The sequence below is a fragment of the Drosophila obscura genome, unplaced genomic scaffold (genome assembly GCF_018151105.1).
Source record: "Drosophila obscura isolate BZ-5 IFL unplaced genomic scaffold, ASM1815110v1 contig_189, whole genome shotgun sequence".
Taxonomy (NCBI): Eukaryota; Metazoa; Arthropoda; class Insecta; order Diptera; family Drosophilidae; genus Drosophila; species Drosophila obscura.
In genome coordinates this window covers 28,372-46,688 of record NW_024542777.1, presented here as the reverse complement: position 1 = coordinate 46,688, position 18,317 = coordinate 28,372, and the positions used below count along the sequence as shown (strand labels likewise).

Sequence of the window (18,317 nt, the reverse complement as noted above, 5' to 3'; positions counted from 1 at the left end):
TCAGATAGTCACTGATCTGTTTTGCCATTAAGCTTTCAAAGGCTTTCGATAGCATTGGGAGAATTGAAATAGGTCTATAATCTTTTGAATTTGGTTTTGGGATGGGTATGATTTTAGCTTCTTTCCATCTTTCAGGGAACGTGGACGTCATTAGAGCAGTATTGAATATATGGGTAATTGGCATTATAATATATGGTAGTATAAGTTTGAGAAATTTGGGGTTCATATTATCTAGACCAGTTGCGTTGGACTTTATTTTATTTTCTGTCAAGTGACTTTGTCTGAATATATCGCAGTTAAAATTTCCAGTCAGAATTATATCAGTATATGTAAGGAATATGTCAGATATTTTATTTGTCAATTCGGAATAGTCAACGTTCTGATTAGGTCGATAAATACATCCTAGTAGTAATTTATTTGAGCTTTTTGTGTCGATCAGTTTTACAAATATATATTCAAGTTCACTTTCTGGGGGCTGTTTGCAGAAAATTTGGGTTAGGATATTTTTTCTTGTGTAAATTGCAACGCCACCCGCATGGCCAATACGATCTGAACGAAACACATTGTAACCACTACAAGCAATTAACAAATCACTACATTCAGAGACAAACCAAGTTTCAGACACACAAAAAACATCTTCTTGATGGCGAAAGGAACCAGTTGGTATCATGGAAAGGTGGTTCATGCTTTTTAGAACAATATTTTTCATCGTCTTGGCTTGCCCTGACATCTACTACTCCTCTTCGCGTGAACACAGCCGTTAGTGTCCGAGCCTTTTTCAGCTTCATAGCTTCCCTGAAAACCAAATAGTTTTCCTTCGTGAGTTGCTCGTTGACATAAACGGGGGCCGGGGAGTTCAATCCAAGTTGCTGGAGGGTCAGTGTTTGCTGCGTTTCTCGCCTTAACGTGCCAATTGCTCTGATCAGCGCAGTCTTATCACGTAAGTGATCGAGCTTGACGATTATTACTGGATCAACTATTGAGTGTGGTTGGTTCCATCGCTTTCCCATGTGGTAGATTTCCTTAATGGTAGGCGCTGGGGTTATTAAATCGAAGCATAGGGTGTTGAAAATATGCTTTAATTTTTCCCCTTCAACAAAGGGGAAACCGTGGCATTTTCCTGCACAGATAGCTTGTGATTTAGCTAAGCTTCCAGATGACTCTTTGCGTTATTCCTCTGAGCCTCGCCCACTCCTTTTCAAGGAACTCCACCCGGTCGCTAAGCTGCTTTATTTATCCAGATAGTGTGAGGAATGATACCCTCACACGCATGGACCTTAAGGGGTTAAGGTCTATCCGGGTTACCCGGATAGCCGGATAACGGTGAATTGACCGGGACGGGCTCTCTCATTCTCTGGGCAATGGAGAGAGAGCCGCGATCAGAGGGCGCTACCAGGGAGAATGGAGGAGCGCGGAAGAGAGGCGGGATAGTGGGATCGGGCCGGCAGTGGTCCAGCGCATGACCATTTATGGCTATGCGATCACGCCACCAGCTGGGTCCCGTTACGAAGCAGATGGAAAGCATCAGACGAGCCGATAGAAAAGTACGGCCGACGCGTGGAGGAAAGTCCCATTGATGCTAGGCAGCAACGGCCGCGGCGTGCGCCAACGAGGGGAATAAAAGGAGGCCCGCGACAGCGGCTCGGGAGATTCAAGTGCGGAGAGTGCAAGTGCGTGTATCGGCGAACATAAAGTGAAGTCGAAAGTCATCTCAGAGTGTCAGAAGAAAGGACTTGGTGTACCGCTCGCTCAACGGAAGGATCCAGTGAGAGCGAACGTGTCGTGTGCGAACTGAGTACGGCGGATTTGGGCCTAGCGCTATTAATCGTAGTCGTACCAGCAGCGAGTGGTCGAGAAGGACCGACAGCCGCCAGGAGCGTCGCGTAGTGATAAACCAAAGATTAGCTAAGTCGTCGTCCTTAAGTATTTCCTAAGATACCAATAAAGAACTCGTGTGTAAAGAAGCCGACCATGTCTGTCTATTTGTCAACCAGGCGACATTCAAAAATTTTTTCAACGAACCCGCCAGCCGCTGAGTACGCCAAGCGCACATAAGGCGGACAAAAAGGTTCGTTACAATAAAGTGCCTATTTTTTCGGTTCATTTTTGTTGAAATGAGATCCGTCTGCTCCTTTAGGCGTTTGTCCAATAGTTGCAGAAGGCTTGGCGACAGAGAATCAGCTTTTCCGATATCGGTATCAATCGCTGGATAGCTGTCTAATGTTACATTAGAGGTGCATTTAAAGATCTTTTTATATGAATTATGCCCACTGTTTAGAATGCTCTAAAACATGAAGGGCAATAATAACAAATTTAACGACCGCACTTGTACACCAATGTAAATTGATATTTAGACACAAACTCATAAATTGTCTAGTTCTTAAGTGCACAGCCGAGAAATCTCTTAAAAAGGTCCCACGCTGACAGATGTCTGCGATGCGTTAGTCGCCGATGTCACACCAATTGTACACACATGTGTTATCTTATTTTGTTACCAGAGCTCCAGTGTGCTCACACACAAACACATACAACTGCGTTGGCACTAGACCTAAGCCTAGTTTTGCTTCATAGTAGAGCTACCTAATCTCATACAATTTTAATAAAGATCCAGATTTAATATTGAACTCAATAAATGTAGATGTCTTTTCATCTTGGTTTGGTCAAGGCATTTACATTTTGGTCCTTCGACATCTTTGCAGCTGCACCCTTTATGGTAACGCAACTCAGAGAATAAACCAGCACCTTAAAGATTCTGTCAAGTACAAGTGCTTACAGCTACAGGTTGCCAAATAAGTAACTCTTGTATCCCCCCTTGTTGAAGGTACAGACTATATATAAAAAAAAAAAGCAAAAAGATATACAAGATTCTTTTATGTTTTTGTGTAACAAAATCGACAAAGTTAAATAATAATTTTGCACCCGTGCAAATATTGTTAAAGTGGCGCATTCGAGGCCGAAACATCGAAGAATAATTGTGAAATTTTGATCGAGAAATCGACAAATTTAAAAATAATAATAATTTTGCTACCGTGCAAATATTGTTAAAGTGGCGTATTCGAGGCCGAAACATCGTATAAAAATTGTGACATTGTGGTCGAGAAATCGGCAATTAAAATAAAAGTGAAGTTACAGAGAACCCCGTCAACAAAAGATTAAAAGAAAAAGTCATCATCATTCGTCTACAAAAATAAAATCATCAGTGACAGAAAAGAAATCAACCAACACCAAAATAACAAAGTTAAAAAAAGAAAACAGTGTAACAATAAATTGCAGCCGCAATTACACCGTCTGCAACACCGAGAAAAAAACAAACTAAGATCTGCAGCCACAGAAACTACAGCAACAACTACAAACTGCAGCCCCATCGATTACAAACTGCAGTCAGTCATACTTCCGACTACAACCTCAGATTCTTCAGCTAAGTTTCATTTAGGTTAGGTTAGGTTGAAGCGGCTGTTGGGGATTGTTAACACCACACACACCTAGGCCGGTTTCGGCCCGTTGTGATACCGCATATTACGTTCCCTTCTCCTCGTGAGACCCTATGTTATCCATTATCCCATCCGGATGCCCTTATGAAGCCTGCGATCCGTCTGGGACTGATTGTAGACATGTCCGAAATGTCAGTTAGAAAAGGAGCGCCCAAGATTGTAGTCTCCTTCTACGAGAGCCGGACAGGAGGACAGAACAGGTGTTCCACAGTCTCCTCCTCGTCCTCATCTCTACAGCTTCGACAGAAGTCGTTATATGGGGCTCCCAGCCTGCTTGCATGTGTGCCTATTAGCCAGTGTCCCGTGAGAGAGCGTATGACTGAGCTGCACCTACTCCTACTGAGTTTGCAAAGCTCATCGGTGCGCTTCTTATTAATATTAGGCCATGTTTGCCGAGTTATGCGAGCATAGTGACACGGTTTGCCATCTGTCATTTATTAATCGCTTAAAGTGTTCTTTTATTTTGAGCTTGCAGGTGGCCATTGGCATACGAATATCCTCCTTATCATGGAGAAGGGGGATTGTTGTGCCAGCTCTGGCCAGCTCGTCCGCTATGCAGTTGCCTTCAATGTCCTGATGACCCGGGACCCATATTAGGCTGATGACGAACTGATAAGCCATCTCATGAAGAGATTTGCGACAGTTTGCCACGGTGGCCGAGCTTGATGTTATCGCATTCAGCGATTTGATCGCAGCTTGGCTATCACTATAGATGTTTATATGAGTTGCCGGCAGGGAAACTTTCATCGGAAAGTTTCATTTAAGATTAAAAAAAAATATATATATGTACATATATAAAGTCAAATAAATTTTAGTTAACATTTAAATTTTTCACATATTTATACTTAACATTAAAAAAAAAACACATCATGATGTCCAAAGAGACAATAGCCTTAATAAAAAGGCAGGTAGAAATAACTTCCATGATAAGGGTATTAGAAGAATTTGAAACTTTAAGTAGTGAGCAGGTTAAAAAAGTTAAATTGTTGACAGCAGAATGTATGAATAACAACGATATGCACTTAAAAATTGGTGTAGTCGATCACGACTATTTTAAGAAAAACCACTATGCAGCTATGATGGGTATAATAGGAAGAATACAAAGTACAGTGGATAGTCAGAATCAGATGAGTGAAAGTGTCGATATGGAACAAGAACAGAAAGCGTTATGTTCTGAGCAGAAGCAAACGATTTCTGGTTCCGATATGGATGGTACGAAAACTGTTAGCAAACTTTCAAAATCAATAGAGCAGTTAAAAAGGTATTTAGATGAAACTTTTAATGCTATAGATGACGGAAAAAAGGAAAATTTGGAATTCAGGATAGAAAAGTTAATGTTTTATTGGAGAAAGGTAGTTGGTATAAAAGAAGACGAAATGATTGAATCTATTGATATGTATGATGATGTTTTAAATGAATTACAATTTGACGTGTTAACTGTAACTAAAATCATGAAGAAAAAACTGAAGGATAATGTGCCAAAAATGGGAGAAGTTACAAATAAAAAAATTGATGATTTGCCAACACTTCCAAAAATTAAGGTACCCACATTCTTTGGGGATTCCAAAGACTGGGACCTGTTTTATGAGTTATTTACCGAACTTATTCATTTAAGAGAGGATCTAAGTCCTACCTTAAAATTTAATTACCTTAAGATTTCACTTAAGGGAGAAGCGAGAAATGTAGTTTCTCACTTATTTTAGGTTCAGGGAAAATTATGTGACCGCTTGGGAATTGTTAACCAAGCGGTATGAAAATAAAAGGAAAATATTTTCCGATCAATTGAACCGCCTTCTTGAGCTACAAAATTAAAGTTTGGACTCAGTTAGGCAGTTAAGAATGTTTATTGACACTATAAATGAGTCAATTCACATGATAAAATTAAAGGCACGATTATCTGATGAGGTTGATGTAATCTTTGCACATATAATTATCAGAAAATTAAATAAAGAGGCTCTGCAATTATATGAGAGCCATGTTAAGAAAAACAAGGAAATTCAAAAATTATCCTACGTCATGGGTTTTTGCGAGCAACGATTAAATTCGATAAGCTCGATTCAGGAGGAAAAACCTGTTCAAAAAATATTTAGCAACAACATAAAAGAGTTGTCTGCTAATAGTTGTCCTATTTGCAAAGGTATGGGACACACAATATTTCAATGTCACAAATTTAAGGCTTTAAATCCATCTGAAAGAATGGATAAAGTTAAGAAAGCGTTTCTGTGTTTTAAATGCCTAAAACACACACATAGTAAAAAATGCACTAGCGAAACATCATGTTCGCTGTGCAAAAGAAATCACCATAGCATGCTACATATTAATTATGTAAACAATCAAAAAAGTGAAAAAGTTAACACTTGCATGACGTCGGAACAAGCGTTGTTAGCTACAGCGCGTGTTCAACTAAAATCTTCTAATGGAGAATTTGAAACATTGAGGGCTTTGATTGACAGTGGGTCACAAAGTTCAATTATTTCAGAAGAATCTGCGCAGATTCTGAAATTAAAAAAAATTCGATCTCAAACAGAGATCAGTGGCGTATCGTCCACGCGGAAGTGCATATCGAAGCACAAAGTAAATCTTCAAATTAAAAGTGAAGATTTAAAAAAAATTTTAAAGGTTGAAGCCATAATACTGCCAAAATTAATGAAGGCTCTTCCAGTCAACACCGTGAATGTTGACAAATCGAAATGGGAAAAGTATAATTTAGCTGACCCCGATTTTAATAAACCTGGCCGTGTTGACCTTATAATTGGGGCAGATTTATACGCTCATATTCTACAGAATGGAATTGTTAAAATCAATGGGCTCTTGGGTCAAAAAACGGATTTCGGGTGGATTGTCTCTGGGTGTAAAAAATCGAAAGGAAAAGAGGCAATTGTTGCAACCACTATCGAATTAAAAGATATGGATCGATATTGGGAAATGGAGGAAGAAGACAAAAATGATATCGAATCTGAATTATGTGAAAACAACTTCATAAGAACAACAAAGAAAGATTCAGATGGGCTATACATTGTGTCAATTCCATTTAAAGAAGATGTCACCTTGGGAGATTCAAGGAAACAAGCAATAGCTCGTTTTATGAGTTTGGAGAAAAAGTTAGAAAGGAATCAAAAACTTAAGGTGGACTATACTAAATTCATGAATGAATATATGGATTTAGGACATATGGTCGAAGAAAATAATGAAGGTAAATATTTTTAACCACATCAGGCAGTTATTAGAGATTCAAGCCTAACGACCAAGCTAAGAGTAGTTTTTGACGCTTCAGCCAAAACTACTAATAACACTACTCGACAAAATCGAACTTTTTTTTTTCCTCAAGGATCCAAACCGACTTTTTCTGATAGATATGAGGCTTTAAATTTTTTTAAAGAATTATGGTTTTTTTCTATGGCAGAACTTTTTTTTGAAGAATTTTTGAAGTTTGGTTTTTTTTTTAAGCTTTTTTCAGAGTTAGCGCTTGTTTTTTTCACATAACTCTAGTATCTTACGTCTGGTTGTAAAGAACTTTGCTATTTTGAAAAGATTAATAAAACAGCTAGAAGTTAAGCCTAAACAATTTGTGATTTCAACTTACCGTCTGGGAAATATAAAGCATTGAAATGCAAAAATGATGATTTTTGTGCGGTATTTTTTACGAAATTTTGACTTTAAAAACTCAGGAAAAGTCGAAAAAAAATTATATCCCTTGTCCTCTATTTTTTTGTGATCAGGTACCAAATGTACAACCCTTTCTCGTTTGCTTTGTTCCCAATGGGCAGTTGGGCCCGCTACCTTCCAAAAGCTATTTTTTGTTCATTTTATCCATATTTTAGGTTTGGTTAACGAATTTTAGCTCCAAAGTCTCGTCATAGATTTTAATGAGCGATACCTTAAACGACGCCAAATTAATGCACCTATACACAAGAAAATAGAGGACACAGGATATAATTTTTTTTTCGACTTTTCCTGAGTTTTTAAAGTCAAAATTTCGTAAAAAATACCGCACAAAAATCATCATTTTTGCATTTCAATGCTTTATATTTCCCAGACGGTAAGCTGTAATCACAAAGTATTTGGGCTTTACTTCTAGCTGTTTTAATAATCTTTTCAAAATAGCAAAGTTCTTTACAACCAGACGTAAGATACTAGAGTTATGTAAAAAAAACAAGCGCTACCTCTGAAAAAAGCTTAAAAAAAATACCAGATTTAAAAAATTCTTCAAAAAAAAGTTCTGCTATAGAAAAAAAAAAATATCATCAAACCATTTCTAAGCCCCAAATCTTTAAGAAAAAGTTGGTTTTGTTCCTTGAGGAAAAATCGTGTCGGGTAGTGTAATAAAAGCTTAAATGATATAATGTGGATTGGTCCACGAGTTCAAAAAGATATTTTTGATATCATTATTAAGTGGAGAAAATGGGAATATGTTGTATCTGCGGACATCGAAAAAGTGTACCGTCAGATAAAATAATTGAAAAAGATCAAAAAGATAAAAAATATCAATATATTTTATGGAGAAATTCTCCGGTAGAAAAAATTAAAAATTATAAATTGACAACCGTCACTTATGGTACTGCATCTGCTCCATATTTGGCCACCAGAGTTCTGGTGGATATAGCGGACAAATGCCAGAACAAAAAAATGAGTGAAATAATTAGGAATGATTTCTACATGGATGACATAATGACTGGCGCGTTTTCTATAAAAGACGCAAAAAATTTAATTAAATTAATTTCAAACGAACTACTAAAAGTTGGATCTAATTTAAGAAAATGGATTTCCATTAATTCGGAAATAATAGAAACGGTGGAAGTGGTGACTGGTGACAATAAAGTTCTTAGTATTATTGAGAATGAAAGTGTTAAGACTCTGGGACTTAAATGGGAAACCCAAAAAGATTTATTTAAGTTCAATGTAAGCTGCGGGTCATCCAAAATAACAAATAAAAGGGTTGTGTTATCGACACTATCAAAAATCTATGATCCCTTAGGATGGCTGGCTCCCGTGACTCTTATAGGAAAACTATTCATTCAAAGGCTTTGGATAAATAAAAGTGAATGGGATCAGGAATTATCGAAAGAAGATAGGAAAGACTGGGAAACTTACAAAGAAAATTTAATAAATTTAGAAAATATTCGAATCCCAAGGTGGATAAAGTCCAAAGAATTGTCAATAATTCAACTTCATGGGTTTGCTGACGCTTCGGAAAAAGCATATGCTGCAGTAGTGTATGCTAAAATAGGAAATGCTGTAACTATAGTAGCCAGTAAAAGTAGAGTCAATCCAATTAAAAATATAAAAACCATCCCTAAACTTGAGCTGTGTGCAGCTCATTTATTTAGTATATTAATTCAAAGAGTAAAAGAATCCTTTGACAATATGGTAGAAATCTATGCTTGGAGTGATTCAACTATCACTTTAGCATGGATTAAGAGTGGCCAAAGTAAGATCAAATTTATCAGACGAAGAACAGATGACATTCGGAGATTGACGAATACTGAATGGAATCATGTAAGGTCCGAAGATAATCCAGCTGACTTAGCATCTAGGGGAATTAGTTCTAACCAATTGACTAACTGTGATCTTTGGTGGAAAGGTCCTAAATGGCTAGCTGAATCAAAGGAGCAGTGGCCTCAACAGCAAACTATAGAGGAAGCTATGCTGATAAACACATTAATAAATAACGAAATAGACGATCCTATTTACAATTTACTAGAGAGGTATTAAAAAACTAATACGCATAGTGGCTTACACAATTAGATTTATACATATAAAAACAAAGAATAAATCATATCAATCTTTTCTCTCAGTAAGCGAGTTAAAACTAGCTGAAAAGGTTGTTATAAAGAAACAGCAAGACCACCAGTTCCGTTTAGAAATACAGTGCCTAAAAAACAACAAAGAAATAAAGGCAAATAACAGAATTTTGTCTTTAAATCCGTTCCTAGACACGGATGGAATACTTTGGGTGGGTGGAAGATTGCAAAACTCCGCCGCCGAATTTGATGTTAAAAATCTAATAATTTTAGACAAATGTCACGTATCAGGGAATGCCCATAAAGAATCTTTACATGGAGGCATAAACTTAATGCGTAATTATATCCAAAGAAAGTATTGTATTTTCGGGCTCAGAAATTCGTTAAAGAAATATTTAAGAGAATGCGTAAAGTGCGCAAGATACAGACAAAAGACTGCTCAACAAATAATGGGAAATTTGCCTCAATACAGAGTTACAATGACATACCCCTTCTTAAATACTGGAATAGATTATGCAGGTCCTTATTACGTCAAATGTTCCAAAACTCGTGGGCAAAAGACATATAAAGGATATATTGCTGTATTTGTTTGTATGGCTACCAAAGCCATACATTTAGAAATGGTCAGTGATTTAACTTCTGATGCATTTTTAGCAGCACTTAGAAGATTTATCGCTAGACGAGGTAAATGTGCCAACATCTATTCCGACAACGGAACAAATTTCGTAGGAGCTTCAAGAAAGTTAGATCAAGATGTGGTAACAGCAATCCAAGAAAATACTATGATTGCTGCGCAACTTGAAAAAGATAAAATTGATTGTCATTTTATCCCCCCGGCAGGACCTCACTTCGGAGGTATCTGGGAGGCTGGAGTAAGATCCATGAAGTATCATCTTAAAAGGGTTATCGGGGACAACAGCCTAATAGAGGCATGTTTGAACTCAAGACCTTTATATTCTGCAGAAAATGGAATTGATCAACAAGAGGTTCTTACCCCAGGTCATTTTTTGATTGGAAGACTACCATTAGATATAGTGGAGCCAATGACAGATGAAAAAAATGGAAATCTAGATAGGTGGAAACTAATCCAAAAGATAAAAAGAGATTTCTGGGTGAAGTGGAAAGAGGAGTATTTGCATACTCTTCAGCACCCAAGGTTGATAAACCAAAATATGCAATAGAAAAAATAAATAAGACTTCGGCAATATATTTAGATCCAATGGGGGATGTTGAAATAGTAGCCTCCTCTTGGAATCTAAACTTTTTTCTACAATATGGACACCTATTTTGAGATGCTAAAAAAGGGTAAGGATTTGGTTCCGAAAATGAAATTGATTTGCGAAAGGCTTCATACTTTCGAAGACCAATGCCTTTTAGTTTTGGAAAATACAGAAAAGAAAATGTTAGACTTGGAAGAAAATAACAAACTGTTCATGGCTCAAAGTAGGGCACGAAATAGGCGAGCTCCATTTGGATTTATGGGATCCCTATATCATATTTTATTTGGGATAATGGATGAAGACGATAGGGTTCAAATGGAGGATAATATGAAAAACTTATTAAGCAATCAGCACAATCTGAATGAGCTTAGTAAGAAACAAACTTCTTTAGTCGATTCTACAACAAACATTTAAAAACAACCACTGATGAGGTAAATAGGAATTTTAAGGGAATGAATACGCGAATTGAGACTGCTACACTACAAGAATCATATAATGTGTACAGAGAATCTATCAAATTCTTCATGATAACCAAACAATTAAGTAACATAATAGATGAATGCGAGAAAACACAATCTGGAATCATAAGCTTATTAATAGATATTAATCATGGTCGACTTAATACTAACATTTTAAAGCCAAGTCAATTAAACGGTGCGATTTCAAAAATAAGAGATAACACTACTCGACAAAATCGAACTTTTTTTTCCTCAAGGATCCAAACCGACTTTTTCTGATAGATATGGGGATTTAAATTTTTTAAAGAATTATGGTTTTTTTTCTATGGCAGAACTTTTTTTTGAAGAATTTTTGAAGTCTGGTATTTTTTTTTAAAGCTGTTTTTAGAGGCTTGTTTTTTTCACATAGCTCAAGTATCTTACGTCTGGTTGTAAAGAACTTTGCTATTTTGAAAAGATAATTAAAACAGCTAGAAGTTAAGCCCAAACACTTTGTGATTACAGCTTATCGTCTGGGAAATATAAAGCATTGAAATGCAAAAATGATGATTTTTGTGCGGTATTTTTTACGAAATTTTGTGTCTATATCTTGTGTCCTCTATTTTTTATTGTATAGGTGCGTTAATTTGGCGTCGTTTAAGGTATCGCTCATTAAAATCTATGGAGAGACTTTGGAGCTAAAATTCGTTAACCAAACCTAAAATATGAAAAAAATGAACAAAAAATACCTTTTGGAAGGTTGCGAGCCCAACTGCCCATTGGGAAAATTTCCATTCAATGTATGGATTATATTCTAAACTTCATACATATTCTTTCTAAACCTAGCTAGCCTACGGTGGCAAAGCCTTGACCGAAAGAGAGAGCTTTTATTGCGCCCTCGCCTTGCCCTAACATACTTACACTAGACTTCAAACAATTCAAAATAATCTTAACACAAAACATTGACTACGACGACAACATGACGAAACAATTTTAAAATTCTACAAAAATCATAAGCTCACATATTTATATACTGACTGAGGTCGGGTATAAAAGTAGAGTCGATTTTAACGGCGGAGCGATACAAAAATACGTCTGAAGTCGTTGACGTTTGACGGCTTATTTTAAGAATACAATAAAATACACAATCAGAAATTTAACTCTAAACAATGCAATTCTAACACCAATCACATCAAACGGAAAGGAGGTGTGCTTTTTTTTCTCAGAGAAAAGAATGTTGTTCGATATATCGTAAGAAATATAGATTATTTTGGCAAATATCGCTTTAAATATCATATAATTTTGAACTTAAATATTGCATTCACGTATCGATTTCTTATCGATATTGCCATATTGATACCCATCCCTTATTCCGAGTATGGTTTCGAATGCTTTTGTTGGGGTTGAACACAGCGCCACCGTGATGCAGAGCATTTCCTGTCGCGGAGTTCTTTCGATGGGCATGTTGTGCCTCTCTTTTCGGTAGCATGCCATCACACTAAGACTCCATAAAGCAGAGTTGCGCAGAACCCAGATGTAAATCCAGTGCATTAGAGCATGTGACAGGTCCAATGTGCTGCTAAGCACCTTTTTGGGTGCGTATAGCACAATTTTGGCCTTTTTCAGCCTTTCTAATACATTGGGTCTCCATGCCAGTTGGCTGTCCACTATGTCCACTATCTACTATGCCTAGGTAAGGTGCGCGAAAGAAGTCACCTTACATACATAAAAACCCTTATAAAATTTTCAAATTTCCAAATTTTTAATTTCTTTATTTTTTATACCCGTACTAAAAAGAGTTAAGGGTTATTTGAGTGGAGTGTGTAACGCAGGGGAACGTTCCGACCCCATAAAGTACAATCTTACAGCACAATAGCCGAGTCGATAGAGCCAGCGCTGTCCGCTGCTGTGCCGCTGGGCACCATTGGTTCCAGACTCACTCCAGACTCACTCCCACTGTTACAAGTGTATTTCAAAATTTCGCCCCGCCCCCTTCCGCCCACACAAAGAACGAAAATCTGTGGCAGGCACATTTTTAAAGATACGATAAAACTAAAAACGCATTATCGTAGAGAATGATCATATCTACCAGACTGCCGAATCTGAATCAGATCGGATCATAATTATAGCCAGAATGAAGAAATTAATTTTCTGTTGCTTCCCCTGCCCACTCCTTCCAACGACAACGCAACTCATTTTCCATCTCTCTCGCACACTCTGCCGCGTTCAGTGCGCGAGCAACCCCTATCGGAGGAGATGTAGAATCTAAATGGTACATGTATAATCTACATGTTAGATGTAGAATATACATAATATATGTAGATGTAGATAACAGATGCAGCAAAAAAATGTAAAATGTAAAAATTAAAATTTTTTTTTTTAATGCTAAAATTCTAAAAAATCATATGTTCAAAAATGTAAATACTGACTGAGTACGGGTATAAGTAGAGTCGCGTCTTTAGAAGCGACTCACACGTTCCTTCTCGTTTATATTAAAGTCAACAAAATAACAGGTCAAAAAAGGCCAAAAAAAGTTTTGTATACATTTGAAATATTTTTAATTAATTAAATGAATATTTTCTGGAACGAAATAAGTGAACTTTTAATTTAATTAGAATGGTATTTTCTTAAATTTACTTATATTTAAAATTCTTAAAGGGTATTAAATTGCCTAAATGTGGCCTCCTTTGCTATTTAAAACCTTTGTAATGCGTCCTGGCATTGAAAGGATCAATTTTTGGAGTAAGGATATATCCAATTTCGCCCACTCCTTTACTATTGCCTCTTTCAATTCTCGTACTTATTTCACTTGTGTTTTTGGGGTCAGAAGGGTTTTATTAATTTTCGGGGGATCCATGTTGGTACCTTGTATCTCTTGGTAAAAAGGATGAGGTCCGTCTTGACCGCGTTGATACTGAGTCAAACTTATTCCGCCCACTCACATATATCCCTGAGTTTTGATTCCATTACAGAGCTGAGGGTCGATGTACATATCCCGTAGTAATTATGCTTATTTTTGGGGCTCTCCTCTCGAATTTCTTGATTAAGTCGTCGACCACCAGATTCCACATTAAGGGCGGCAGGACCCCACCCTCTGTATTCGCTAGGCTGGGACAAAATTTGACCAAAATATTTTATTTTTTTTCAAGGGAACACCTCCCAAGTCTGTTCTTTGTTATTCAATAAAATTATAAAATTGTTTTTCAAATTTTTAATTTAATGTGTGGGGGTTTCTACCACGAAAAAAAAATACACTTTTTTGGTTAAATATACATTAAAAAAAATGTAATTCGTCGGTTTTTTCAAATAATATTGAAACTTAGAAACTAGTTCATAATGATAATAAGGTATTTATAATTTTTTTAATCTTTTAATCCCTGAGTAGGATTTTAAATTCCTCGTTGATTATCTCATCGTTCGCCTCTTTGGCGATTTATAGGAATTCAGTAACTCCTTGGATGGGTAGACGCTACGTACGCCCCACGTCATCTTCCCAAATCTCTGGTAGAGGATGTTTTCCGCCTCCTTGAGCTGGAGGATCATCTGCTTACCCCCCTCGTTGGGTAATAGGCTACCAGCATGCAGTATCCTCCAGTCTGCCGTTGGCACTTCCGTGTTCTGCCTCTGTAGAAACTTAAGTTCCAGGTCTCCCAGGACCCAGGACTCAGTGCCTTTGGGATGGACTGGATTATCTAAAAAAAAGTTAAATAGATGTAAGTAAAAGCTAATAAAATAAAATAAAGATAGAAATGACCTAGCAATTAGAGTACGTTACTGTGTTTATATGTTTGTGCAGCGGTTTGACGACAATTTTCGTTGTTTGAGGTAGGTTTGCTGTGGATGCCACAGATTTTCGTACTTTGTGAGCGGAAGGTGGGCGAAATTTGGAAATTCACTTGTAACAGTGTGATATTACATGGGTTTGGAAACAAAATTTGGTTGTTCTAGCTCTTAAAGTCTCTGAGAACTAGACGCTCATCAAGACGGATAGACGGACGGACGGAAAGATAGACATTGCTATATCGACTTGGCTGTTGGCTGTCTAAAAATTAAATTTTAAATGACCAGAGAGAATAAATATTTAACTTTTTTTTTTTACCGATTAACACAAAATCGAAGCTTATTATTTCATATACCACAAGCAGTCAATCATGCACCGGAACCAAAGTTAAACTTTGACTTTTATTGACATTTCTTTGACATTAAGTAGACATTGTATTATCATGTTATTGTTCACACTACATTTTGGAAGATTTTTCTTTCAAATGCAGTGTATTTAAAAAAAAAAAATCTTAATTTTTTCATAAGCAAGCTAAAATGCTCCGTGTGAGGGGTTCAAAGAAATGTATTTCTGGGGGATAAAGAAATCCCTTGGTCCTTTGGTTAAGTATGGGTCTAGGTCAAATCGACACAGGTATATTTTATATAAAATATATATTTTATAAGTAAGCGCCGGAATTGGTATCTTCCGTTTCTTTCTTCTGTACCATCCCTGATTGAGAAGAACTATATTTTTCTTCCAGTAACTTTGTCTGTGCGTCACCCTCATATGTTCTACTTTAACGATACGATGATGAAACTGTTTACTACACGCAATCTGACTGTGGTCCCATCAGTGACGGTATCCTTTGAGAAGATTCTCACCGTCCCAGATTGGTGGGACTATTTGGTATATAACTTTATAAATACATTGCACGGAGATATGACCCCAGACAGTTCCAAAAACGCATTATTCAAATCTGATAACGACGCTAAAACCGATCGGAACTCATTTAAGTCCAGTGAAGATATCTTGTATGTGGAGGAGGGAAATATTGACAGCAATAATGAATCCTCTAGGAAAAAAGGAGATGCTGGAACAAGACCACTTTACGGCGGGTTCGATGATATCGACGCAGACGAAAATCTTGATTACTTCAGCGACAATGCCGGCGACACCATCCAAAGTCGTAATGCTCAAAGCGGTACTACACGAGCTGTCCCATGGGCTGGCAACAGCTCTTATTTGACAACCCATCTCCAGGGTCGCTTATTTCTGCAAGAGAACCTGATGCTTGGACCACCACGCCTACGGCAGATTCGCGTTAGCAAGGACAGCTGTTATGTGGACGGTGGCTTTACTCGGAATTTCAACTCTTGCTATCCCGCCTATTCCATGGGGGCCGAAGAGAACACCGGGTCGCACAAAGGCGCTCGATACCGAACGATGGGCGAACTGGGCGCCACTCCGATCTTGACTTTACTTGCTTTCTATCGCTCTGGTGGGTACACTGTTGATCTGACCTACGACAAGGATGAGAATCTGCAGATCATAACTAAACTGAAGGGTGTTAATTGGCTGGATCGCGGTTCGAGGCTTTGTTTGGTGGAGTTCAATCTATTTAACGATAACAAAGACATATTTCAGAGCGTCAAGTAGGGTTTTTCTCGATCTGAGTCTAAGCTTATTAAAATTATTCTTCCCTCCAGACTTATTGCTGAAATACCTCCCACGGGTGGTGTCATACCGCAAGCACATCTGCAAACAGTCAAACAGTATTCTTTTTTCACTGATATCAGTTTGACCATGACTGTCATCTATATATTCTGGTATATAATGGTATTTTACTACACCATTTGTGAGATCAATGAATTATGCAAGACGGGATGTAAAATCTACTACAAATCATTACTAAACATTCTAGATAATGTAGTTTTAGTGGTAATTATCGTCTGAACTGTTCCATTCCCGATCTAATTTTTCTTATACCCAGTTATGTTACCTAGCCTTGCTCTATAACATTTGGCATACCCTTAAAATGAAATCCATTACATCCAAGGCACACTTGAAACCGAACTACCAAAGTATCGATGTTCTTTGCTTATCGAATATAATCTATGTGGATATGATGGCAATTTTAGCATTTCTAGTATGGATAAAGATATTCAAGTTTATTAGTTTCAACAAGACACTCATTCAGTTCACAACGACACTAAGAAGGGTATGTCATTCTATTCAAAACTGAGACATCAAATGAGATTGATTTTTTGAAATGTTATAGTGCTCCAAAGATTTGACTGGATTTAGTATCATGTTTGGTACTGTTTTTTTGGCCTATGCGCAATTGGGTCACCTGCTTTTCGGGACTGAGCATCCAGATTTTCATAATTTTGTTACCTCAGTCTTAACAATGATCCGCATGATCCTCGGTGATTTTCAGTACAATCTTATTCAGCAGTCCAATCGAGTGCTCGGGCCTATCTACTTTCTCACCTATATTGTGCTTGTGTTCTTCATCCTGTTGGCAAGTTTGACAATTAAATTAGATTGAAAAATTTTTAATGGATTTTTTTCCACAAGAACATGTTTTTAGCCATCATTATGCAAACTTATAACTCAGTAAAAAATGAAATCACCCAAGGACGTAGCCAATTGGCATCATATGTCTATAAAAAACTGACTGGTGCCCTCTACTGGATAACTCACTGTGGCCGTAAGCGTCGTATTCTGCCAGCCCGCCCGACAACTGCTTTTAAAGAAGCTGATCTGGATTCCACGGCCACAGAATTAAAGGAGCCCAAGGTGCTGAGGAAGAATATGACCAAAGAAGAGTACATTTTCTAGGTGTAACTCGTAAAAGACATATTTTAAGCTTCATATCTATTTCAGGGCACGATATTTCGAAGATATTCCACCTGATGTTCAGAACAAGGAATTGTTTCGGTAAGAGCAACTATGTATTGTGTGGGTTTAAGATTATCACCTTTGCTTTATTTCCTACCCACTAGTATCACCAATCGCGTCAGTCTGATTGAAGAAGTTCTCGAACAGCTTGTTACGAACATGGATAACATACTTCAGCGCTTTGAAAGAGACCACGGCGCAAGGAAGAGCTAAGTTCGAAATATGTTCGCAGCATCCCGATGTAGTCTGCATTTAATAAAATCTGAAAAATTCATTGAATATATTGCAACGAATTTGTAATGTTTCCTCTGCGACCAAGTAAAAACACTGGGTGGGTGTACTTACGAATCAATTCTTTGGTTGTCATAGACTTCAGCTTATGGATATGGTTACAAATGGAACTTCTATGTTTAATTGGACAGCCTAGATCCGTCTGCCTTGATCCGCCGCACCAATTCCGCACTCAATGGTTCACCACTCTCTGTTCTGTTAAGGTTAATCAGATGCTTGCCTATATTTATAATTTATACCTGAAAGATATGTATGAAATCACGCTCTTGAATTGTGAAGTCTTGTGCTCTTATACTATGTTGCGAACATGCGTATGCCAGCAGCAGCCGCTCATGAAGAGGGCGCCGCTGTAGAATAAACTCACTGATGATTGAAAGTCTATTGAATGGTATGGGTATGGGTATCTATTGAAACCCTAATAAATCGTGCCTAACGGCAGGCTTTTTTGCACAACCATTTTTGGCGCCCCCGGG

The 18,317-nt window shown here is 37.4% G+C and overlaps 1 protein-coding gene across 1 annotated transcript in view; it reads left to right on the top strand.

The window, feature by feature from the left end:
* LOC111079354 (polycystic kidney disease 2-like 2 protein) overlaps positions 1–17,869 on the top strand; it is a 49,746-nt gene extending 31,877 nt beyond the window's left edge. The window contains exons 2-8 of the mRNA XM_022374515.2: positions 15,413–16,304; positions 16,359–16,590; positions 16,643–16,870; positions 16,931–17,173; positions 17,230–17,480; positions 17,539–17,592; positions 17,658–17,869. Coding sequence (XP_022230207.2) covers positions 15,413–16,304; positions 16,359–16,590; positions 16,643–16,870; positions 16,931–17,173; positions 17,230–17,480; positions 17,539–17,592; positions 17,658–17,766 — 2,009 coding nt within the window. The 3' untranslated portion in view covers positions 17,767–17,869. The remainder of the gene's footprint in view (positions 1–15,412; positions 16,305–16,358; positions 16,591–16,642; positions 16,871–16,930; positions 17,174–17,229; positions 17,481–17,538; positions 17,593–17,657) is intronic.
* Positions 17,870–18,317: the final 448 nt, after the last annotated feature.